The sequence below is a fragment of the Rutidosis leptorrhynchoides genome, chromosome 8, assembly GCF_046630445.1.
Source record: "Rutidosis leptorrhynchoides isolate AG116_Rl617_1_P2 chromosome 8, CSIRO_AGI_Rlap_v1, whole genome shotgun sequence".
Lineage (NCBI taxonomy): Eukaryota > Viridiplantae > Streptophyta > Magnoliopsida > Asterales > Asteraceae > Rutidosis > Rutidosis leptorrhynchoides.
In genome coordinates this window covers 121,271,230-121,297,260 of record NC_092340.1, presented here as the reverse complement: position 1 = coordinate 121,297,260, position 26,031 = coordinate 121,271,230, and the positions used below count along the sequence as shown (strand labels likewise).

General features: G+C 35.2%; 1 protein-coding gene and 1 non-coding gene across 2 annotated transcripts; both read left to right on the top strand.

Annotated features, from left to right (window-relative positions):
• The first annotated feature begins 7,686 nt into the window (after positions 1–7,686).
• Positions 7,687–9,787, top strand: LOC139863007 (uncharacterized). Its single transcript, XM_071851660.1, has 2 exons — positions 7,687–8,677; positions 8,788–9,787. Exons 1-2 carry the CDS (start codon positions 8,597–8,599, stop codon positions 9,715–9,717), a joined length of 1,011 nt encoding a protein of 336 aa, XP_071707761.1. The 5' UTR covers positions 7,687–8,596; the 3' UTR covers positions 9,718–9,787.
• A 15,541-nt stretch (positions 9,788–25,328) lies between these two features.
• LOC139865178 (small nucleolar RNA R71) lies at positions 25,329–25,435 on the top strand. Its single transcript, XR_011764698.1, has one exon. It is a non-coding gene; the product is annotated as a small nucleolar RNA R71 (small nucleolar RNA).
• The last annotated feature ends 596 nt before the right edge of the window (positions 25,436–26,031 follow it).

The window sequence follows — 26,031 nt, the reverse complement described above, 5'->3', positions numbered from 1 at the left end:
AGATTCAAGTTTTAATTCAAGTTATTTTACATCTACCTTCTTTTTAAGGTATGATTCTATCTTTATTTTATTATTTTATTTATTTTATTCACTATATTTAATGATACGCATAATGATCTGTCTCAAAAATGACACTAATAAGTAGCAACCGGCTAGGATCTCATCCGACACGGTCCATCCCGGAAGAGGGATTCTATCCCAAAACAGTCATCCGACGTCGTCTCAGCAATCTTATCACGCCGGGCAAATGGCTAGTCGGAAGTGTTATATAAAGACCCAGCCCGGACGACATACCTTCCCGACTAGACTGAAAGCACCGTGATGCCTTAACCGGGACGACAAACCTTCCCGGCTAGACTGAAAGCACCGTGATGCCTTAGCCGAGACCAACATGCCACCGGCACCGTTATTACTTCCCGGTTCGGTATTCCAACCCGACATAAGGACACCTTCCCGGGTCAAACACGCCATCCCGGATGAAGTACACTGTCCCGGAACAAACATTTCATCTCGGAACGAGCATGCAAGCAAGTTGCATGCCACGTTAGCCCACAAATCTAGGAAAGTTTGTTAGGATCTGCTCGATTATTCCTTTGAAAAGGACAGGTGCCACGTCACCTCTTGGGATTGGCAAAGTTCGCTACAACCATGAAAGGGACATGTGCCACGTCATCATTCCCTCCTAACATCTATAAATATGCAAACAAGATCTTTCATTTACACAACACTGGATGCATTAATGTTACTCTGCCCAAATCAATTGCGATAACATTACTCCAGTCGTTAAACCAATTCCGGCCGGTGCTCCGATCATCGTCGAAATTAATCCTCACTCTTAGATATTAACTTATTCGATTCCGATCGAATAAGGTTAATTCAATCGCTTGTTTTACGCCCTTGGAATCCAGATTCCAAATCGGAGTTTGCACAATTATTGGAGTTAAAACATTCGACTTACTATTTTTCCCAAATCAAGCACTCAAACCCGAAATCTATTCACACTAGTCGATTTTGGTTTGATCAATATTCATTTCTGTTCATCTTCTGCTATGAACTAAACGTTCATAGTGGTTACGTGGACGAAGATTGACTTCATCTGGGAATCAGATGAAGCCGCCGGCCTCACCTCCAAGCCGCCGGCTTGATGAGGAAGGAAGCCGCCGACTTCAGTGCTTCATCCGTACAGTTTCTGGTTCTTTTCCAGATCTGTATGGTCGAGTTTCTATGATGATATTTAAATTATTTTGAATCTGTTAAGCTATAATATACTTGTTTGACATGCTTAATGATTAAATAACATGATATTAGGGTTGACTAGTACTTGATCCGTTGATCTATTATTTGATTCATGCTAATTGTTTAGATCTAGTCCATCAAACTTGTTAAATTGAATTCCATGCAACTAGGTTAAACAGCATAATAGTGATAAATTTGTTTAATTTGAATTACACTTATATAATAGAGTTTGATATTGTTAGGCTTAGTCGAAAATCCTCTGTTTGGATGTGTTTAATTAATGATTGCATGAAAACTAAGTAGTAATTGACTTTCAGCTAGTAACTTGAGTTGAAATACTTGATGTTTAATAGCTTATATAATTTGTCAGTCTATTTGCATATTGATCCGCATCATAAGGTTGATATGTATCATGTAATTGAATTGAATGCTAAGAATTGAGATATTAGTCATGCACATCACATGTCTAGTATATGATTTAAGTCTTGCTTATTAAATGATATGCAACACTTGTCTTAACCTGTTTAGGGATAATAATTGGTCTATGTTTGTTATCTTGATTTGTGTTAATATAAGTTATGAAACTTGCCTAATATGATTCTCGTATGAGTTATTCGTTCATATAACTGCTTTTATTTATAATTGTTTAATTTGAATTTTTACTTTATTGCTTTATTTTGTTTATCTTAAATCATCTCTTTCCTAAGAGATAAAAATCTATCCCATAAAAGACATAAAAATACATCTTTAATTCTTTAATAAGATTAAACTATTTAATAAAATAACTTATACCGCATCTATGCTCTCTTGGGACGATAACCTAAAATACTATCTCTGATCGGGTTTTGTTGCTCGTTAGAGTGTTAAAAGTGTAATAATAAAGGTTATATAAATTTAAAAGTTTGAAAGGCAAATTAAGCGCTGCACATTTTTGCACATCATTGGCGCTGGACAGCTTCACCCTTACAGCGTGCCGCATTTCATTCTTTGAGATGTGGTGTAGGGGGCACAATTTTGTCCCCACAGTAAACTTGTTTAGGAACGTGTACTCCTACCAGCAGCATGAAAATGACTGGTATTCCTTTAGAGAGTGCACCGGGTTTGTTGAGCCCACCAAGGCTGGTATGCGCGAGAAGTGAAAAAAATCCTTCTTTTTGTTGATCATTGTTTTATTCTGGATTCTTGCGCAAAAGCGCGCAAGTGGCACTCTGGTATCGACAAGAGCTTGAATGGGAAGCCTACGATGACTGTATGTTCCGTCTTTGCGTCGTCAAGCAACTTCCTGTTCGTATATATGAGAGCGACATTCTTTGCGCTGGTCTTGTTTGCCCTCATCTCCCTAATGCCATTGTCTTGATGTATCATGGACGTGGTATGCTAGACAACGCGTCTTTGTCTTATATTTTACAATATTAGTTGTTATTTGTAAATTATGTTAACTAACCTTATCTTGTGTTTGATTTTCAGTTATGCCGAACATTAATGTTCTGGAGGATGAGGATTTGGACGAGATTACCGCCGCTCATGAGGGTGAGGTAATCGAGGAGGCGCATACCGATGAGGGCATCCCTCCTCCTGTCGGTGGCTGAGTTGTTGCGCCTGAGGGAGGTAGTCCTCCTGTTGAGGAGGGGGTCCCTCATACTGACGAGGAGACCAGCGGCCAGGACACTAGGGTCCCCGCTCCCCCACTGAAGTCCAGGAGAATCATGCTGATCCAGACGCTTCTTCAAAGAAGAATAAAAAGAAGCGCAAACATGCAGATAAGGGTGAGGAGAAGTCCCACTACAACAAGAAGAAGGTTGGTAAGTACTCTCATTCCTATGACATTTATTTAGTTTACCTTTGTACTTACTTATCATGTTTCCTAACGCATAAGTTTCTGCTTTTATTACGCAAATGGTGGTGATCGCGCTCCTCCAGATGTGATCATGCAATTCAACCATGTGCCTGAGTATCTTGACGTGCCCGCGGGGCTGCTTTAACTCAACTAAATTTCATGGCTGAGTCTATCCCTGCTGGAGCACTGAAATTTTTTGATAAGGATGCCGAGGCCGATCTGTGCATGGATATCCAGACGTCGCTTGTTAATTTTTCACGCGACATCCACCGGAACAAGGGCAAGTATGTGCTTTTGAAGGGCGAGTCTAGTTCTGGGCAGGAGGCCCTTATCGTGCAGGAGGCACGAGATTGCATCAACGTGCTTCCACGATGACCTCAAAGCAGCGCAGGAAGCACGTGCCCATGCTGAGGCTACTGTTGCGAAGGCGTCATCTAAGAAAGATACGCTTGCCAAAGAACTTGATTCGACTAATGCCGAAAGGGACCATCTGAGACTCGGCGAAGAGTCTCTTAAGGCCACTAAAGCTGATCTTTGCAGGGCGGCGGAGGAGCACACTGCGCAGCTCAATAGGATAGAGGAAGCGCTGACATACGCTTGAGACCAGTTTGTGACGCTGAAACTTGGGTTTCCGGTGTTGGTTTCACGTACTTGCAGTTCTCTTACTATGAATGATTTATTCACTAAGGCCTCTCGGGCCATGAAAGCGGCTGAAAGGTGCAGGTTTTGGGAGTTTATAAAGAAAAATATTAAAGTCCCTGCCGTTCTGCCACCTGTCTTTGCCAAGAAGTTACTTCCGAGTGCAATTGAACATAAAATAGTCCAAGGGGTTCGGTCTACGCGAGATCAACAAATAAGGGGGATTTAAGAGTTCCTTGAGTTAAACTCTCCGATCCAAAGAACCGTGAGTAACCCTAGTACGAGATGATGATCTCAGAAAGGGTGGTTAAACATGACCCACCATCATTCGGGTTAGCCAGAACTGATGGCTCAAGGGTGGTGTTAGGGTTTATGTTATGACAACGTTACGTGAAACCGCAAAGAGTGCTAAGTGACTATTCCGGTTGCACGGCTTAGTTAGTGTAGATTGTGTATTAAGAACATAATACCCTTGAGAATGATTTAGAGTGGATGAATGATGCTGTTTTCAGCCCAAGTCGTGTCTATTTATACATGTGAGCTTTTGTCCCTTAGTGCCACTGATAGTGCTCCAAATGAACATATATTTAGTATCAATATCCTTCCAATATGTAAAGTTTTTAGTTGCAATTGTTCTATTTCCAAGTGATATTCGTTTAAATAAGTAAGTGTGAAGACTGAAGACGCAAATGAAGATTTGAAGACACAAATGACTAAAAAGCTCAAATGTACAAGATACAATCCAAGTGGTTCAATTTATTTATGAGAAACGTATAAATATTGATAAAAGTACAAGATGTGGAACGCAAAGTACAAGATATCTAAGCGTACGAAAGGACGTTCAAAAATCCGAAATCGAGACATGAACCAAGCATCAACGCGCGAGTCAACGGAGCTAAAATTACAAGTCAAAATTGTAGAAGAATATAATATAATATATATACAATTATATAAATTATATATTATATTATATATATTAAATTATTCGAGCAGCCCACGTTTTAATCAAGAGAAGGTGATGGCCAGCCTGTCCATGCGATCGCATGGGAGTAACAAGGGAAAGCCATGCGATCGCATGGTTTCCAAAATCAGGACACATCTATAAAAGGCCATGAGTTCTGCCCAAATGATACACACCATAATCAATCTCTCTTCTCTCTGTATAATATATATAATATATATATATATATATATATATATATATATATATATATATATATATATATATATATATATATATATATATATATATATATATATATATATAGTTTAGTTTTATATTAGTTTAGTTTGGGTAATGTAAAGGTTATTTTACGGGTTTTAAAGTCGGAACTCTGTCTCTGTAACACTACGCGATTAATAATCACTGTAAGCTAAATTCTCCCTTTTTAATTATGTATCGTACTTAAGTTATTATTATGCTTATTTGAGCCGAAGTAATCGTGATGTTGGGCTAAATATTAAGACGGGGTTATTGGGCTTTGGACCATAATTGGAGTTTAGACAAAAGACCGACACTTGTAGAAATTGGACTATGGGCTATTAATGGACTTTATATTTGGTTAACTAAATGATATCTTGTTAATTTAATATAGAGATTTATAATTTGACGTATCTATATATAACCACATACGCTTGACTGGGTACGGTGGGCGGGATATGTATAAATACTAATAATTATTCATTTGACCGGACACGGGGATGGATTAATAGTCAATGGACTCATTAAAACAGGGGTGGATTACATTCAAGGAAATTGGTGTAATTGTTAATAAAGTATTAAAACCTTGGGTTACATGCAGTCGATAACCTGGTGTAATCATTAACAATGTATTAAAACCTTATTACAGTTTAAGTCCCCAATTAGTTTGAATATTTGACTTCGGGTATAAGGTTAATTTGGCGAAGACCCTCGCACTTTATAATTATGACCGATGGACTATTATGGACAAAACCAGATGGACATATCAAATAATCCAAGACAAAGAACAATTAACCCAGGGTAATAAATTAAAATCAAAACGTCAAACATCATGAGTACGGAAGTTTAAATAAGCATATTATATTTTATTTCATATTTCCTCGTACTTTTATTTATTGTTATTTTAATTATTGTTATTTATTTTATCGTTAGTTAAATATCGTCATTTACTTTACGCTTCGCTTAAAATATAAAATCGACAAACCAGTCATTAAACGGTAAAACCCCCTTTTATAATAATAATAATTGTAATATATATATATATTTATATTTTGTACAAATATAGTTATATAAAAATATAGTGTAAAATAAGCCGTCTCCCTGTGGAACGAACCGGACTTACTAAAAACTATACTACTCTACGATTAGGTACACTGTCTATAGTGTTGTAGCAAGGTTTAGGTATATCCCATCCGTAAATAAATTAAATTAAAACTTGTGTAATTTGTATCGTATTCCATAATAAAAATAATAGTATATTTCGTACACCTCCGCTGCAATCATCATCCACGTAAGGGGGACAAAAAGACATATTAGTGCCACACTGTTTTGTTCTTGTCCTTTTATTCCATAAAGCTGCAAAAGGTGTTGCCATTTGTTAGAGTATGTTTAGAACTAGGCCCAAGTCCAATTGTGGACTTGGGTCCTGTGTATGCTAGGGTTTATGGCTATATAAGGCCTCTCATATGTATTGTACAAATCAATTCAATGTATCCAATTATGCAATTCAACATGGTAATCGGAGCTTAAGGTTTGATCCCGAGGCCTAGTCGACCGCCTTGTGCCGCTTTCTGTATACTATCCCGTCAATTCATCCGCCCAATATCCTATCTCAAACTCTCAATTCTCCATCCTAAAAAGTTGTGGCTGTCTATCTTATAATTCATCTTTTATATGTTCTTTAGCAAGTACTATTGTGCACGGCCGCCGTTTAATCCCATATGTCTTTCTTATTATTTTCTTATGAAGTAAAAAAAATAAAACATTGTGCAATACATATGAGAGGCCTTATATAGCCATAAACTCTAGCATACATAACGGACCCAAGTCCACAATCGGACTTGAGCCTAGTTCTAAACATACTCTAACACCATTATCTTAGTGTTGTCTCCTTACGCTTTTTTCAGCCGTTATGCAGTGTCAGGATCGTGCCAACCTGCCACAATGTCCCTTATGTTTTAGTGTCACCATTGTACACTTTTTACCTTGCATATACCGTCTTAGTGGCGCTACGTTTAGCTTGCGCAACCGACGTCTGGTAATGCGCATCATTAAAACCTTGCATAACTGATGTACAGTTATGCACATTATTACGACCTTGCGCAACTAATGTGTAGCTATGCGCGTCATTAGGGTTTCACGCAATTGATTGATGTGCAACTATGCGCATCATTAACAATATTACAAGTAGAACATGAGATTGATATTGATTGCTTATTGGTAGAAGTGAAACTACTGGAATATATTAAAAATCTAGCATTAACAAATAATGAGTCAAGGAGATGATCAAAATTTCAAAATATAAGTGGCACTGGTTAAAGTTGTGGCAATCTAACAGAACAAAACTGAGCAGAGTTCATATTAACATTAACATTAATTAACATATATTATATAATAGCAAATGGGTGGTATATTCGTATTGTGTTTTAATTTGGTAATGAGAAATTGTGATTTTGAATAGTGGGCTTTTGTACTTAGTGGACCAGTTGTTTAGTTTGTTATTATAGTATAGACAAGATGAGATAAAGGTGGTGTTAAAGCTAATCAAAACTTAAGCAACAACATTTTGAAACCAAATTAAATAAAGTTAAGATATTATGCACAACAAATATAAAGACAAGGTGAAAGGTGTAGGGGATGCAGGAATCTCCATATTGACGGATTGACCCATTTAATAATGAATAGGCCTGCTTGGATAATTGGGTTATGTTAAGATGATCTAGGAAAGAACTGGAATGAATCTTTAAAAAAAAAAAAAAAAAGTAGATAACTATCTTCTCTCTAAAAAAAATGATCCCAAAATTTTCCCCAAACCTGGACCCTAACAACGGTCATTATTTTCAAGCTCAAAACCCTTCCACCAATCTCCGCCACCAATAACCCTTCTCCGAGGACATCACCACCCCAGATTCCTCTTACATTCGGCAATTTCATTAACCCTTCTTTGTTCCCCTCGTTATTGGAGGACACCTCACCTCACGGTTTGTCCAGATCCGGTACGAGTAGGCCCACGATTCGCGTCTCCGGAGAACTTCTTGCTGACCATGGCCTGAGGCAGGATGGAGAGCCATCTTACACTGGTAATAACACCGTTTTCATAGGCAGAATCGAGGGTTCGGTCACTCGCAATATGGTGGAGTCAACTTTTGGAAGAATTGGGTCTCTTTCGGAGATCAAATGGTGGCCTTCTAGGCGTTATTCGTTTGTTTCGTTCACCCAAGAATCTGACGCGCAAAGAGCAGTTGCTGAACTAAATGGATCTAAGGTTTTTAGCCAACCAATTTATGTGGGTTGGCCAAAGGTTAAAGGAAGGGGTAATTCCGGCTGCTCAGGCGTTAGTGACGTCGGTCGATCTAGGTTTACCTTAGGAAATAAGCTCAAGTGCAGGGTTAAACCAAATGATTTGGTTATGAAGCATATTCAGCTCTCGGTCCTGATAGTTGATTTAATTCCGATTGAGGCTACTAAGGTGTCTAGTTTTTTGATCGAGTGCAAGGCTCAAGTTTCACAAATTAGTAAATTCGGACCTTACGGGTTTATTTGCATTTGTGGCAACGAAGAGAGTTTCCATAACATCGTCAATTCACAGTCAGCGAACTTCATCTTGATTGCACCTTTTTCAGAGTCAGCCTCAACTTTTCATCGTTACGCTTGGTTAGAAATTTCGGGTTTACCGGTTTCTTATGCTTCAAATGTTAATGCTTCGGTTGTTGCTGCCCTTTTTGGAGATGTTATTGCGGTGTCAAAGACTTCGTCCGATTTGGGTAACGTTGGCTCTTTTTTTGTTTTTGTTAAATCTACTAATGCGAAACACATACATGATTCGGTAGATGTTGATTTATTGAATTCGGTGTATTCTAATTGTATTGTATAGGTTTCGGAGTTGTCTGATCCTAATAATGTTAATCGTATTATCCACGACGCTTTTGATCAACATTTGCTGGAGGCAACGAATAGATTTGTCGTGACTAGTGGGTCGAAGGTCGCTGAGAATGTTGTTAAACTTGATAAGGAATCGGTGTACTTCTCCCAGGTTGATTTGTTGGCTGGTTTACTTAAAGGCCCCATCGTTCAAGATAAATCAAGTTTGGACAGTGGGGTAAAACAAGTTCAAGGGGTTTGTTCGATTGCAGGTTCTCCAACTCTCAAATTTGGTTCGCTTGAACCTGATGTGGTTTTAAATGTGTCGAATGTTTCTTTACCATCTATTGTTCATAAGGTTCAACAGAAGGTAGTTAATGGGCCAGACCACGGCCCAGACAACGTCGATGGTCGCTGTCCAGAGGGTATCAGATCAGTTGGCGAGCCAGGGTACAACCCAGTTGATGAGTCTGTTTCTTTTGAGACTGGTGGGTCAGTTTTGGGTGGGTCCAGAGTTGTTCTTGGGCCTAGTTCGGTTCCCGTTAGGCCGGGTACATGCTCGATTTTCGTCCCTGAAATTGTTGAGGTTGATGATGACAATATCACATTTGCGGGAAGATTAGCTCGCTTGAAAAAAGAGAAGAAGAAACGGAAGGAGGATTTGAAGGCGAGTCGAGAGGATGTAACAAAAGTTGATAGGCCTTCACCGATTTTGGTTGGGCGTAGTGGAAGGTTTTATTGTGACTGTGAAGATCTCTCGTGTGAAGGTTTTTGCAAGTCTTGGTATGTTTTAAATAGGAAGGTTCCTAGGGATCTATTCGAAGGCGTGAATTTGCGGTCAAGAAAGAATGTTGCATCTACCTCAGGATCATTTAAGCTCGTGGATCATGGAGATGATTTGGAGTATGGGGACGTGATGTTATGCGAGGTGTATACGAAATAGTTATATTTTTATTGCAAAATACTATTAAATACGATACAATTTTACACAAGTTATTTATTTATTTATAGAATGGATATACCTAAACCTTGCTACAACACTTATTGGCAGTGTACCTAATCGTAGAGTAGTGTAGTTTTTAGTAAGTCCGGTTCGTTCCACAGGGATACAACTAATTTTAACGCTATATTTATTTTAAACTATATTTGTATAAATATATATATATAAGTAATATTATTATTATTATAAAAGGGGGTTTTTACCGTTTAGTGACTGGTTTATCGATTTTATGTCTTAAGTCACAATTAAAATCTAATGTAAAATATTAAATATAAATACAACTTAATTTAAAGCGTAAAGTAATTGACGATAAATAAAAATGCGATAATTAAAAGTACGATAATTAAAAGTGCAATAAATAAAATGACAGCAAATAAAAGTACGATGAGATATAAAATAAAGGAATTATGCTTAGTTAAACTTCCGTAATCATGATGTTCGACGTGTTGATTTTAAGTTATTATCATGTGTTAATTGTTCTTTGTCCTGGATTATTCGATATGTCCATCTGATTTTTGTCCATAACAGTCCATCAGTCATAAATATAAAGTGCGAGTGTCCTCGTCAAATTATCCTTATACCCGAAGTCAAATATTCCAACTAATTGAGGACTTAAACTGTAATAAAGTTTTAATACATTGTTAATGATTACACCAGGTTATCGACTGTGTGCAACTCAAGGTTTTAATACTTTATTAACAATTACACCAAGTGTCCTTGAATGTAATTCACCCATATTTTAATGAGTCCATTGACTATTAATACATCCCCGTGTCCGGTTAAACGAATGATTATTAGTATTTATAAATATCCCGCCCATCGTGTCCGATCGAGTGTATGTGGTTATTTATAATTACCTCAAATTGTAAATCTCTATATTAAATTAACGAACTATCATTCAGTTAAACAAATATAAAGCCCATTAATATCCCATAGTCCAATTTCCACAAGTGTCGGTCTTTTGTCCAAACCCCAATCATGGTACAAAGCCCAATAACCCCGTCTTTAATATTTAGTCTAACATCATGATTACTTCGGTTTAAATAAGCATAATAATAACTTAGCTACAAGACATTAATTTAAAAAGGTTGAACATAACTTACAATGAGTATTAATCGCGTAGTGTTACACGGACAGAATTTCGACTTACAAACTTAAAACATTCGCCATTATAACCTTATTATTATTATTAACTTAAAATTAAAATTAATATATATATATATATATATATATATATATATATTGAGAGAATGAGATTGAAGTATGATATGGTGTACATTACTCGGCAAAAAACGTTCCAATTTATAGGACTTGGGCTGCTACAGTACTCCATGCGATCGCATGGATTTTGGCCTTCCTGGACATGCGATCGCATGGCCCCCTTTTACAGCTCAGGTACTTTAGTTTTCTTATTTGCCGACGGTTTTTAATATACAAATATAATATATATATAATTTATAGAATTATTTATATATTATATTATATTTGTGTGCATAGTTGACTTGTAATTTTAGCTCCGTTGCGTCGCGCGTTGATAATTGGTTCATGTCCCGGTTCCGGATTTTCGAACGTCCTTGCGTACTATTTAATATCTTGTACTTTGCATTTTGCGGCTTGTACTCTTGTAATTTTGAGACGTTTCTCATCAATAAATTGAACCACTTGGATTGTACTTTGTACTCTTTAGCGTTTTGGTCGTTTGCGTCTTCAAATCGTCGAATCTGTCTTTTGTCTTCACCTTTTATTATTTAAACGAATATCACTTGTAAATAGAACAACTGCAACTAAAAGCTTGTCTTTCTTGAAGGATAATGCTATGAAATATATGTTCGTTTTTAGCATTATCAAATATTCCCACACTTGAGCGTTGCTTGTCCTCAAGCAATATAGAACTTGAATAATACTATACTAAAATCACTTGTTTATTCTTCACACTGTGTACATCAGTGATTTTAATACGGCGGTATGAACAATGATAGTAACGATGTGGTTTACAGTCCCACATGACTATAAAAATTTAGATCCTTTAGGAAATTGGATCTTTATGGAAACATTTGATCTTTTTGACAATTCAATCTAGCTTTTACCCTAGATAAGTTTTCCGGAATAACCCTTCACCGGTGTTTGCAAAATATTTTTGTGGGTTTTGTGGGTTTCAGATTTGAAAATTTTAGCTCAAAACTTATGGTTTTGTGTCACCCACTTGCTAACCTTGTTTTAGGAAAGCAAAAAGTCCAGTATACTTGCTCCGTATATTACCTTTCGGTAAACTACCGTCCGGTTGTAAAGGAAAACGTTGAACAAGCAACTATTAAGGCAATGTCTAATGACATGCTTTTGATTATGGTCTATATCGTGTCGGATGCAATTACTATCCTTTGTAGGAGCAATAGTAAAGATCACCCTATAGTTTTTCGGTCTGGCACAAGGTCATGTCTTCGACCATGCTATGCAACCACCGTTCTTACGGTTGACACCCGATTTAGTTCAGGTGACCTAATGAATTCCAGGTGAATTCCTAGGATTTTACGTTCAATGGTAATGAATGCATTGAAAATAGGGTTTCAGAAAACAAATCGATTTGTAATTTTGATCAAAATATTTTCTCATTCAAGCTCGAGTTTAGATATCATTGAATTCCATGAGTTTGAATTCTCAATCTTTAAGGTCAATCTCAAGGATTGAGTAATATCAGGCTTAAAAGCTGATTTTTAATCTTTAAGGAGATTATCCTTTCTGGAGATCTGATTCATTAGTCTTATAAGCTAATTTGCACAGTGCCCCCCATTGTACGAGACAGATCCTCTCATGGTTAGGATAAGTCTGACCACTTGGTGACCCTGTTTGATGCTGAGGTCCGTGGATTTCCAGCTGATTTTCGAGAAAACTTTTCAAGGTTTTTCGTAGACTCTTCAACTGGTCTGGACGACAACTTCCTGACCTAAATCAAGAAGCGCGTGTCTTTTTCTCGAAAGACTGTACTTCCTTATAAATTCTATTTATATTACAATAAACTGGGTAAAACTGATTAATATCGTCCAAAACAAAAGTATCTTTAATTATTTGTACAAAAATATGTGATATATATTTTAAATAACTTGGTAAATTTTTTCCACACTTGGCTTTTATTTTTCTTTCTTTGCCTTTTTATTTTCCTCTATTCCATTTTAAATGAATTCAAGCGTTTTGGGTTGTTTCTCAATTTATGTCCTTCCCGAGGTATCAATAATTTCGGTGTTAACACCTAGTTTTATCTTTCATAAATATGTATAAACATGATTTTGAGTTCATTTAGTTGAAATTTTTTTAAAATTTTTTACTAGAAGTGGGTAGTCAGTATATAAGACTAGGGCTGTTCTTTATTATCAGAGAGCACTAGATTCTAATACAACTACTGCGTTACTAGTAAAGTTTAACGGTGGCTATTAAACCAAGTGTATAAGTCAAAAAAATTTAAAATCCGAAAGAATTTAATCTCTTCCCACACTTAAGATCTTGCAATGCCCTCATTTGCAAGAAATCAGTAACAATTTAAATTATTGAGGGCGATTAGCGTAGAAAAATGATTAAATTTTACCAAAGTTTCCAAACATATTGTTGTTTGTGTTGAATGATAAATGGTGCACATCATTTGTTCATTTCTGCCGTTGTTATTTCACATATATTTTGCATCTTGTCGTCAAAATTAGTTGTTTTTGCTGAACTTAATGCCAGTCTTTGAAAATGCGCTGTTTTATCCTGTTGTGTACCTGAGGTAAAATACATACAATACAAATATAAACATGCATGGTAATTTGAAATGGGACTTAATATCCCACTTTCAAATTACAAAAATGAAATATTAGTACACAATAATAAAAATGTTAAACATTACATAAAAGTATCAAAATGATATATGTTTAACATAATTAGATAAAAATAATAAAAGATAAGAAATCACCAATGGAACACTATTGATTTGGATAGGGATTCCAGTTCATATCATCGTTCGGGTTCCATGGTTGGTGATAGGTGTTCTGGTAGGCTTGATTGGGGTCGTACAGGTCAAAGGGTGGTCGCATGTCAGGCTGATGTGGTGGATAGTAAGCAGGTTGAGTCGGGATGTAGTTATTTGGTACCTGATATGATAGCTGGCTCATGATTTGGTGCTGATGAACTTGTCAGCTATCGTGTTGGCGTCGCCTGGAAGTCTCATACACATTCGCGGCTTGCCACTGCTCATACTGACGATACCTAGCCTCGTTATTCATTTCCACCTCATCTACACGCTGGAAAACGTCAGTAAAACTATCCCTAATGACATCCCTGATGTAATCTTCTTCCTCCATCTCCTCATCCGATCCCCTCTCTACCTGTGGATGGGTGCCATGATATGGTGTTGGCATATTATGCCTCCGTTTTAGTACCTTTGCACCCTAATAAACCTGCAAGCCTATGTTCTCGGCTTGTTCCTCAACTACCATCATTGGACCCCCGTATTCCCTATCTACACCTAAGTACTCTCCAATGAGAGTAACCTCCTCCTATTATTCCCACGTCCTCTATACCTTCCACAACTTTGGACAAATAAAACCCAACACAGTAGGGAATATTAACAAAGCCTCTAGTGTCTCGAATGCACTTAAGGTAAAATAAATCGTTTAGAGTCATTTTCTCCTTATTTTTACCTCTTTGTGTAATCGAGTTAGCTAAAAATCTATGTATTATACGAAACTCTGCTTTGTTAATATATAAATAGGAGTGTCTTCCTGCCCGTGTAAACACATTAAAATTTGACATACGCCTCCATACGGCGTTAGCGTCAAAATATCTATCTACCCTCTCACCGTGATAAATTAAAGCTGTACAATCAGGTGATAATAATTCAGTAGGGGTGTAAATCTGTAAAGCTCTAGCCATGTCTATCATAGACATCCTGTACATCCTACCTCTAAGTAAAAATCTAAGAAAAGTCTTATCGTCTAACCTATCTACATCCTTATTTAAGGCTATAGTACTCATTAGCTCAATACACCACTCCTTATATACAAGCCTACGAGTGGTAAATAAACGTTCCCAATCAGTAAAAGAAGAGCTGACATACCTTTGGATTAGATGCTGTCTAACTGAGTTAGCTATGTGGACCCTTACCAAAGGCTCCCAATCTATTACCCTTGGTACCTCTACATTTTTGGTCAAAAGCTTAAATTTGTTACTTTGGTACGTCGGGTAATCTCTCCAACTTCTATCAAACCTTAGATTGGGGTGTAACTCCTCTTCATGAATTCTCGAGTGTTCTATTACATGGTGAACGGGAAATACTACGTAGGCAATAAAAAATTGTGATTCTGGTTCATAGTATGGCACATGTTGATCATAATGTTGTTGTTGTTCAGGTTGTGGTTCCGGTTGCATCGCTGGCTGTGGTTCTTGCTCAGCTCATCCAGACGATGATGCACTGTTTGTATCGGTATTTCTCTGCAAAACACACTAAACACAAAATTTGTGCATCCAAATATGCATTAGTGTTAGCAAAATAACAAATTAAAACAATTACAATAATATGTTTAATCCATATTAAACTTATACTCATTTTCATATTTTTATCAATTCTACAATTTTTCAAATAAGCATATATGAAAATGTATACAAAGTTCATAAGCATTTAACTCAAATAACATATTAAAATAACCATTACTAGCAATTAAACAAGTTTCAAATGACATTTATATCAAAATAATCAAGTTCATGAATTTTAGACTTAAAAAGTCCACTTTTGTAACGACCCGGATTTTTCCGATCGTTTTACACTTATAAGATTAATATTTACATAAATTAAACCTTACCAACATGATAAGCAATCTAAATTGTTGAGACTTATATTTTTGAAAAGAGTTTTACACAACGTTTGACCGTCCAATTTGACCGATGATATCACGAACTATATTACATACGATAATTATACGTTTGTGTATATATATGTATTTTTATATATTTAACATGATCTAAGAATGTTTTAACATCTCATTGTGTACTAATAACAATTAGTTATAAGTATATTTTGAGACTACTAACTTAAGTTTTCAAAACGATAACTATATGTGACGTTCTTCGACTTAAATACTTAAAACTTATAATGCTTATACATGTATTGTATAAATATGTATTTAATCACTTTTAAAGGGCTTATATACATAAAACAATATAAGTATATTTACAAAAGATAGCTATATTTGAATCCTCGTTCCGTTTTCTCAAGATTTTTATACGTATATCTAGGGTATATGTACCCGTATCATACCCAGCTTCTATACGTATTTACTATTGGCATATACACATCACAATCACTTTATTAGCAGCCATGAGTCAGCCAATTTTGGATCTTAGTATGCATGATTAATCAATTTGGCATATTACAAGACTTTTGCACAATATTACAAATTTATACATCTTTTCACCACCATTTATACTCCATTCCATTTTCATTTTTACTACATATTTTCTCTAACCAAAAACACACTCTTAGGAACCTTAAGTGTTCTTCACAATCTCAGCAAATAACCATGAAGATCTAGCTTCAAAAACAACCCTTAATCATCATAAGAAAATCCATTCAAGAACACTTCAAAAATCCTTCCAAGTAAACAAGTTTACTTCCAACCTTTCAATCCAACTCCACCACTCTTTTGATTCTAGGATTTTTCTCATCTCTTACAGTAACTTTGTCCAAGTAACTTGAGGTAGTAACCTTATTCATAATCTTATTCAATTCATATTCATATAGCTATCTTATTTTGTGGTATAAAATTTTAACAACAAGAACATAGTTTGAATGATTTCAAACTTGTTCGCAAACTAAATAGATCCTTCTAACTTGACTTTTAAAACACTTCAAGACCTGTAATATATCATAATGATATGCTAACTTAACAAGATATAACTTGGTTTTACAAAGAACACCTTAAAAACGGAATCTACGTCGTCGGAGTGCAACCGGGGGCTGTTTTGGGTTGGATAATTAAAAACCATCTTAAGCTTTGAATTGGAAGTTCATATTTTGGAAAAATGATATTTCTTATGAATATGTTAACACATAAAAATTTCATGGTTTAACTCAAAGTGTAAGTATTTTTAGAAAAATGATCATTAAATGTTGTTTTTATGATGGAAAATGATCACTTTCATAAGTTTCACCAAATTTTGACCTATAACCTGTGATTTCGAATACAACCTAAGGTATTTTCAGTTCATATTCTTAAAATTTGACTCGATCCAAGGAAGTGGCAAGTTGAACCAACAAAAACGGAGTTGTAATGAAGAAACTACGACTAAAACAAGATCGGGTATCCGAAGCTAGTTTAGCTACGAAAATATTTGGAGAAAAATTAAATTAATCATATATTTCTAATTAATATGATATTTCATATATATTTACTTATGATTTGATTTTATATATTTCAGGACCACCCGTAAACAACACGAGAAGATTAATCATAAGACCTCATGATTGTACGCAACACGTCATTTGACAACACGGTACTTTATGTACGCAACACGTCACTTGACAACATGGTACCATGGGTCGAGATTAATTATGATCAATATGAATATGATGGGGTCTTTATTTATTTTATTTAAGCAACTAATTGTGGACCACTAACATCGGACTGCTAACTACGGACTAAGAAAATATTAAAAGTATTAAAAGTATATATATATATATATATATATATATATATATATATATATATATATATATATATATATATATATATATATATGTAACGATTACTTAAAAAGAAAATATGTTGATATATTATATATATGGTTAGGTTCGTGATATCTATCGGAGACCAAGTCGTGATAAATACCTTCAAGGCAAAAGTGAGTATATAGTCCCACTTTTAAACTCTAAATATTTCGGGATGAGAATACATGCATTTTATGATTTACGTTATGGACACAAGTGATTAAAAATATATATTCTACGTTGAGTTGTACCACTGGCATACTTCCCTGTAACTTGGTAACTATTATTTACATGAGGTATTGTAAACGCGAATCCTGTTGATAGATCTATCGGGCCTAACAACCCCAACCGGACTGGACGACCAGTATTCAACGGTTGCACAGTACTTCATTTCGGTGACTACACTTGGTACGGTGTAGTAAGATTTCATAATAAAGGGAATATGCGACGTTGATTAAATGTTAAGTATGGTTATCAAGTGCTCAACAACTTAGAATATTTTTATTAAAACGTTTATATATGAAATCTTGTGGTCTATATTTATAACGCTGCCGGCATTAAACCTATATCTCACCAACTTTATGTTGACGTTTTAAGCATGTTTATTCTCAGGTGATAACTAAAAGCTTCCGCTGCAACATGTTGAATTTAAGCAAGATCTTGAGTATGCATATTTGTGTCAAAAATAAAACTGCATATCGGAGGATTTGTAATGTAAAATATGTTGGAAGTCGTATTGTTATTATCACATGTAAAGTTTGTAAGTCTAAGATTATCGCTAAACGATAATCATTATTAAGTTGTTTAAACCTTGTATTTGTAATAAAAGCTATGGTTTGTATTGTAAAAACGAATGCAGTTTTTGAAAAATGTCGCATATAGAGGTCAATACCTCGCGATGAAATCATATGTTATTGTATTTGTCCTTATGGTTAAGGTCAGGTTATGACAACTTTGATGCTCAAAAATCATGTTTTGGATCAAAGTTTGGATCATTTAGCAACCTAAACATGTTATACTACTTAATTTAGCAATAATCTATAACAAAAATCAGCCATAACCTGTTTATATCAAAAAGCCCCAAATTGCTCAAGAACACAAACCCTAGATTTCAAAAAATTTTGAAGTTTAAGGCTTCAAATCATGTTAAATAGCATCAATCTAGGTTATACATGCATAATATACTAACAATTTAACTCTAATTACACTAGAAATTATCAAAATTAAATTAGGTAAACTTTTGCTCAAGAACACTAATAATATGAATTAAAGAGTTTAGGAGTGAATTTTTTTTTTTACCTTTCTTCTTCCCCATCTGAGAAAAGACATGATTATAGCGGATTATAGAACCAAATTTGTTTGATTTTGGTGAAAAATTGCGAATTTTAGAGTGTTTTTGGGAGGGTTTTCGTATGTATGTGTGTGTGTTTTTGTGAAGACAGAGGCCAGCGACTGCCTTTATGTTCTGTCCAGTTTTTGTGGTCCATACGACCGCATGGCTTACTAGGAAAAATCCCATGCGATCGCATGGGGTATATTTCTTTCTTTCTTTCTTTTTTTTTTATATAAAAACCTTTATCTTGTAAAACACTTAATTAATTTAATTTTAAAAATTTGTTTCTTTTTTAAAATGAGGGCGTTTCGGTACGTTTACCTAGTTTGTCCCTCGATAAAATTTTAAAATTTCTCATTTTAAAGCGTTGTTTTAAAAGCAAAGATTTTTGGGTTTTTTTATGTTTTTAGCATACTTTAAATCAATAAGATTAAAATAAATGATAATAAAATTTCTCGTTCCGCCCTCGGGTAAAGCAATTTCGGTTCAACGACCAAGTCTTCAACTCACGACGAATTTTAAAAATCATATTTTTAACTTAATGAAATAAAGTACATTTTTGTTTTTAAATTCACACAAAACTTAAATTAAAAATGCATAAAATTAAAATTCATATAAATATCATTAATATTTTTATACACTAATTTTACAAACATATATTGAATATATTAATTTTTAAAATATTTAAAAACTTAAATATATTGGTTTTAAAAATTTACAATAATAATTTATTATTAATTTAAAAACAAGGTAAAATTAGAAATCTTTTTGGTCTTTTTTTTACTTTAATCAATCAAATATTATCAAAAATATACGCCCCTCTTTTGGATAAAGTAATTTCGGCTATTTTACCTAATTTTACTCCTGATGAATTTTTGAAATATTTTGGATTGATTGATTAAAAATATTTATACCTTATGAATATACGATAAATTTCGCAGTGATGTAATAAATTTTTGTATGATATCAATAATTTCGGTTTCGCATACCTAATTTTATTGAATATCAATTTAATACTTTATAGCGAACGATTCGGCGTTTATTATCAAAAGGTTAAAAGCAATAAATAAAAACAAATAAAAACTGTACATACTTACCTGTGAGATAGAATTCTCAGAGACCTGCTTTAGCCGACTCATAGGAGAGTCGTGTGATTTGATTTTCCATAGCTACATAAGCGTAACCTCGATTCTTCAATAACTTTTCTTCTAAACATATGAACGGTCATTCTCTGCATAGAGTAACAAATTCGATATTTGAATATGTTTGATTGTTCGAACATTTACCTTCGTGTGACCATTTTCCGCATTTATGACATCTTTCAAGGTGTCGTGCTCTTCTTTTTGTTGCGGATTTTGATTTTCCTTTACCAAAATGTATCTTATGATGATTCTTCCTGAGTTCTTTCCTCACTTCGTCCATTTTGCCTCTTATGAATGATACCAGTTCACTCGGGAAGATGTTATTATTACGTTTAGTAATCATAGCGTGTAGTAGTAGACCATGGTTCAGATCAAAGGGATTCTTCATCTCGTAAAACCTAAAAAAATAAAATTTCAGAATGGGGGGAGAAGACTAGTTCTTTAGGGTCTGCTAGGGAAAGACCATGCGGATTCCATTTTTGAAAACTACACGAAAACAGAATATCTAACTCTAACAGAAATTTATATTACCCTTAAAAGATTCGAATCTTCCCACACTTAGTTAGCTGTGGTGTCGAAATTGTGATTAACTTCATCTTCAACTTCCATTGGATTATCTATGTAATGTTTAACTCTGTGACCATTAACCTTAAATTCAATCCCATTTGAATTTATTAACTCTACTGTTCCGTATGGTTAAACTCTTTTGACTATGAATGGTCCAGACCATCTTGATTTCAATTTTTCAGGAAATAGCTTGAATCGTGAATTGAAAAGAAGAACTCTGTCTCATTCTTTAAACTCTTTTAAACTTCTAATTCTTTTATCATACCATTTCTTCATTTTCTCCTTATAGATTAACAAATTTTCATATGCTTCATGTCTTAATTCCTCTAATTCATTTAATTGACTTAACCGTAGACGTCCAGCTTCATGTAAATCAAGATTACATGTCTTCAAAGCCCAAAATGCTTTGTGCTCAATTTCTACTGGAAGGTGACATGCTTTTTCGTAAACGAGTTTAAAAGGTGTGGTGTCAATTGGAGTTTTGTAGGCTGTTCTAAAAGCCCAGAGTGCATCCTCCAATTTCATGGGCCATTCCTTCGGATTTGATTCTACGGTTTTCTCTAGAATACGTTTTAATGCTCGGTTGGTATTTTTAACTTGTCCACTTGTTTGTGGATGATAAGCGGTTGAGATTTTATAAGTTACTCCATATCTTTTGAGAACTTTCTCAAGTTTATTATTACAAAAATGAGTACCCCGATCACTTATTAAAGCTTTCGGTGTTCCAAACCTTGCAAAAAGACGTTTTAAAAAGTTGACTATAACTCGTGCATCGTTAGTTGGGAGAGCTTTTGCTTCCGCCCATTTAGATACATAATCAATGGCAACGAGAATATAGAGATTATTATGAGATTTTAGAAATGGACCCATAAAGTCAATACCCCAAACGTCAAATACTTCACATACTTGAATGACATTTTGTGGCATTTCATCACGTTGACTTATTTTTCCGGCCCTTTGACAAGCATCACAGGATTTACAAAGAAGGTGTGCGTCTTTGAAAATTGTAGGCCAATAGAATCCATCGTCGTAGACTTTTCTTGCTGTGAGTTGACGCTCATAATGCCCTCCTGTTGGTCCTGTGTGACAATGGTTTAAGATTTAACTAGCTTCATCTCCGAATACGCATCAGCGTATTATTCCATCGGGACAACTTTTAAATAAATGTGGATCTTCCCAAAAATAGTGTTTTATATCACTAAAGAATTTCTTTCGTTTTTAGTACGACAACCCTTTTTCAAGGAATCCACATACTAAGTAGTTTTCATAGTCTTCAAACCATGGAATTTCATTATAATGGATCTTCAAAAGATATTCATCAGAAAAGTTATCTTGTATAGCCGATTCATTTAGAACTTCTAATTCAGGATTTTCAAGACGAGAAAGATGATCAGCGGCGAGATTTTCTACTCCCTTTTTGTCTCGGATCTCAATATCGAACTCTTGTAAGAGTAAGATCCAACGGATTAATCGTGGTTTGGCATCTTGTTTCGAAAATAGGTATCTAAGAGCAGAATGGTAGGTATAGACCACCGTTTTAGCTAAAACGAGATATGAACGAAATTTGTCAAAAGCAAAGACAATAACAAGGAGTTCTTTTTCAGTAGTTTTGTAATTCGTTTGTGCTCCTTGTAACGTCTTACTAGCGTAATAAATAGGTTGAAATCATTTTTCAATCCTTTGTCCTGAAACGGCTTCCATTGCAAAATCACTTGCATCGCACATGAGTTCAAATGGTAGATTCCAATTTGGAGTTATCATGATCGGTGCATTAGTGAGTTTTTCTTTAAGAATATTAAAAGATTTGATGCATTCATCCGAAAAGATGAATGGAGCATCCTTTTCTAGGAGTTTATTCATAGGAGTGGCAATTTTAGAAAAATCTTTTATGAAACGTCGGTAAAAACCGGCATGTCCTAGAAAACTCCTAACTCCTCTAACATTGGTGGGATATGGAAGTTTAGCAATTACATCTACTTTAGCTCTATCCACTTCAATTCCTTTCTTTGAAATTTTATGACCAAGAACGATGCCTTCTTTAACCATGAAATGACATTTCTCCCAATTAAGAACTAGATTTGATTGCTCGCATCTAATAAGTATTTGTTCAAGATTAACAAGACATGTTTCAAAAGTATCACCGAAGACTGAAAAGTCATCCATGAAAACTTCCATGCATTCTTCTATCATGTCGTGAAAAATCGCCATCATGCACCTTTGAAAGGTTGCAGGGGCGTTACAAAGTCCAAATGGCATGCGTTTGTAAGCAAAAGTATCATAAGGGCACGTGAATGTGGTTTTCTCTTGGTCCTCGGGTGCGATTGGAATTTGAAAGTATCCGGAGAAATCGTCAAGAAAACAATAGTAAATGTTTCCGGCTAACCTTTCCAACATTTGATCAATGAAAGGTAAGGGAAAGTGATCTTTTCTGGTGGCGTCATTTAATTTTCTATAATCAATACAGACACGCCATCCTGTTACAGTCTTAGTAGGAATAAGCTCATCTTTTTCATTTGTGATGACAGTCATGCCACCCTTCTTAGGTACGCATTGAACTGGGCTTACCCATGGACTATCAGAGATTGGATAAATTAAACCTGCATCAAGCAGTTTAATAATTTATTTCTTAACAACATCTTGCATATTTGGATTTAGTCTTCGTTGGCGTTGCACATATGTTTTATGACCTTCTTCCATAAGGATTTTGTGTGTGAAATACGAAGGACTTATTCCTTTAATGTCATGAATCTTCCATGCAATAGCTGGTTTATGAGCTTTTAGCACAGAAATGAGTTGAGATTTTTCATTTTCAGTAAGAGAAGACGATATTATTACAGGTAATTCAGATTCATCATGTAAATAAGCGTATTTCAAATGGTTTGGAAGTGGCTTTAACTCTAATATCGGTGGTTCTTCTATCGATGATTTGTATCGATATCTGTCTTCCTCTTTTAGCATTTGAATTTCTTCTGTTGTTGGTTCATAATCATTAGCCATGAGTGCGGCTAACATTTCAGCTTCATCAATTGGTTCAGTCCCTTCTCCTAAAGAACATTCTCTTGTTCCTTGTAATTCTGGAAATTCTTTTAACAATTCTGCATGTGAATCTGTAGTTTGAATATAATAACATGTATCATCTGCAGATTGCGGTTGTTGCATGGCTCTATCAACTGAAAAGGTAACACTCTCGTCCTCTATACTTAGGGTCAGTTTCTTACCGAACACGTCTATTATTGCTTTAGCCGTGTTTAAGAATAGTCTTCCTAATATAAGAGGAACTCGAGAATCTTCTTCCATGTCTAGAATAACAAAGTCTACTAGAAATACTAAAGTACCAACTTTAACTAGCATTTTCTCCATTATCCCTCTAGCATATTTTACTGATCGATCGGCTAGTTGTATGCTTATTCTTGTTGGTTTCAATTCTCCAAAGTCTAGTTTAGCGTATAGTGAATACGACATTAAATTTATACTAGCACCTAAGTCTGCCAATGCTTCTATTGAACTAAGACTTCCCAGAAAACATGGAATTGTGAAACTTCCTGGATCTGAAAGTTTTTCTGGTAGCTTATTCAACAGCACTGCAGAATAATTAGCATTCATTGTAACAGCCGAGAGTTCTTCCATTTTATTTCTATTTGTGATTAGATCTTTCAGAGATTTAGCATATCTAGGCATTCCTGAAATCACATCAATGAAAGAAAGATTGACATTTATTTGTTTAAACATATACAAGAATTTGAATTGCTCGGCTTCAAGTCTTTCTTTTCTCATTTTACTCGGGTAAAGAAGTGGTGGTTGGTATGGTTTAACATAAGGTTTAGCCTTAACTATGTTATCTTCATTAACCTTTTCAACTACCGGTTCTGATTCCTTCTCTTGCTCAGGTTGTGGTGCCTGTGTAGTAGGAATAGTTTCATCAGAAATTACAGGTATTTTCGGTGGTTTATGTGTAATACCACTTCTCGTGGTAATGGCTTTAGCTGTTTCATTCCGGGGGTTAGCATTTGTATCGCTAGGTAGACTTCCCGGTTTTCTTTCACCTATCAACCTTGCTAGGTTGCTTACTTCTTGTTCCAGATTTTGGATTGAAGCTTGTTAATTTCTAAATGCTTGAGCATTTTGTTCATTAATTTGTTTCTGAGATGTGAAAAACTGCGTTTGAGATTCAACTAGCTTCAACATCATATCTTCTAAATTTGTCTTTTTATCATCGGTTTGTGGTGGTTTATTTTGAAAAATAAGTCTTTGCTGGTTGTAAGTATTGTTAGATACTTGTTGATTGCTAGGACCTTGTTGGTTGTTGTATGGAACATTTCGGTTATAATTCTGATTTTGATTGTAGTTTAGTCTTGGCGGTTAATAATTATTCTGATAATTATTTTCAGGCCTTTGGTTCATGTATGAAACATTCTCTCTTTGTTCCATTGTTTGTTCAATACTGAGATAATCTTTTGTCAAATGTGGTCCTCCACACTGCTCACAACTAATTCGTATTGCGTGAATATCCTTAGTCATCTTTTCCATTCGTCTCTCGAAAGCATCTAACTTTGCGGAAATGGAATCAAAGTCATGGCTAGAATCGGCTCTAGCCGCTTTAGATGATCTAACGATGTCTTTTTCTTGATGCCGCTCATGTGAGTGAAAAGTAGTGTTATCAATAATTTTTTAAGCTTCAGTTGCGGTTTTCTTCATAATGGAACCACCAGCTGCTATATCGATGTCTTTTCGTGTAGTAATATCGCATCCTTGGTAGAATATTTGTACTATTTGATAAGTGTCTAAACCATGCTGAGGACATCCTCTCAACAACTTTCCAAATCTTGTCCATGCCTCATATAAAGTTTCATTTGGCTTTTGCGTGAACGTAACAATTTCTCCTTGAAGTCTCACGGCTTTAGATGCCGGAAAGAATTGTTTAAGAAATTTTTCAACTAACACATCCCATGTATCAATCGCCCCTTCAGGTAACGATTCTAACCAATCTTTGGCTTCTCCCTTTAAAGTCCAGAGAAATAACATGAGATAGATCTGTTCATCCTCAACTTCTCTGATTTTGAATAGAGTACAGATCCTATTAAAAGTTCGAAGATGTTCGTTTGGATCTTCCTTCGGCGCACCACTAAATTGGCATTGATTAGTTACCATGTGTAGGATTTGTCCTTTGATTTCATATTCTGGTGCATTAATGTCTGGTTGAGTAATGGCATGACCTTGGCCAGTGCGTTTAGCCCTCATTCGGTCTTCCATTCTTAGAGGTTCCAGATTTTCTATGATTGAATTTGTTGAATCTGAATTACTAGAGGATTCTGATTTAATGGTTTCTTCCTCGACAATCTCTGGATGAGTGATTTGTGGTTCAAGAGGAATGATTAGTGGTTCATGATCTCTGAATTGTCCCTGAATATCCTCCGGATTCTCAATTGTGAGGTCGGGTTCAAAAAATGGATTATCGAAAATTTGAATTGGAGTACTTGGTTGACTAG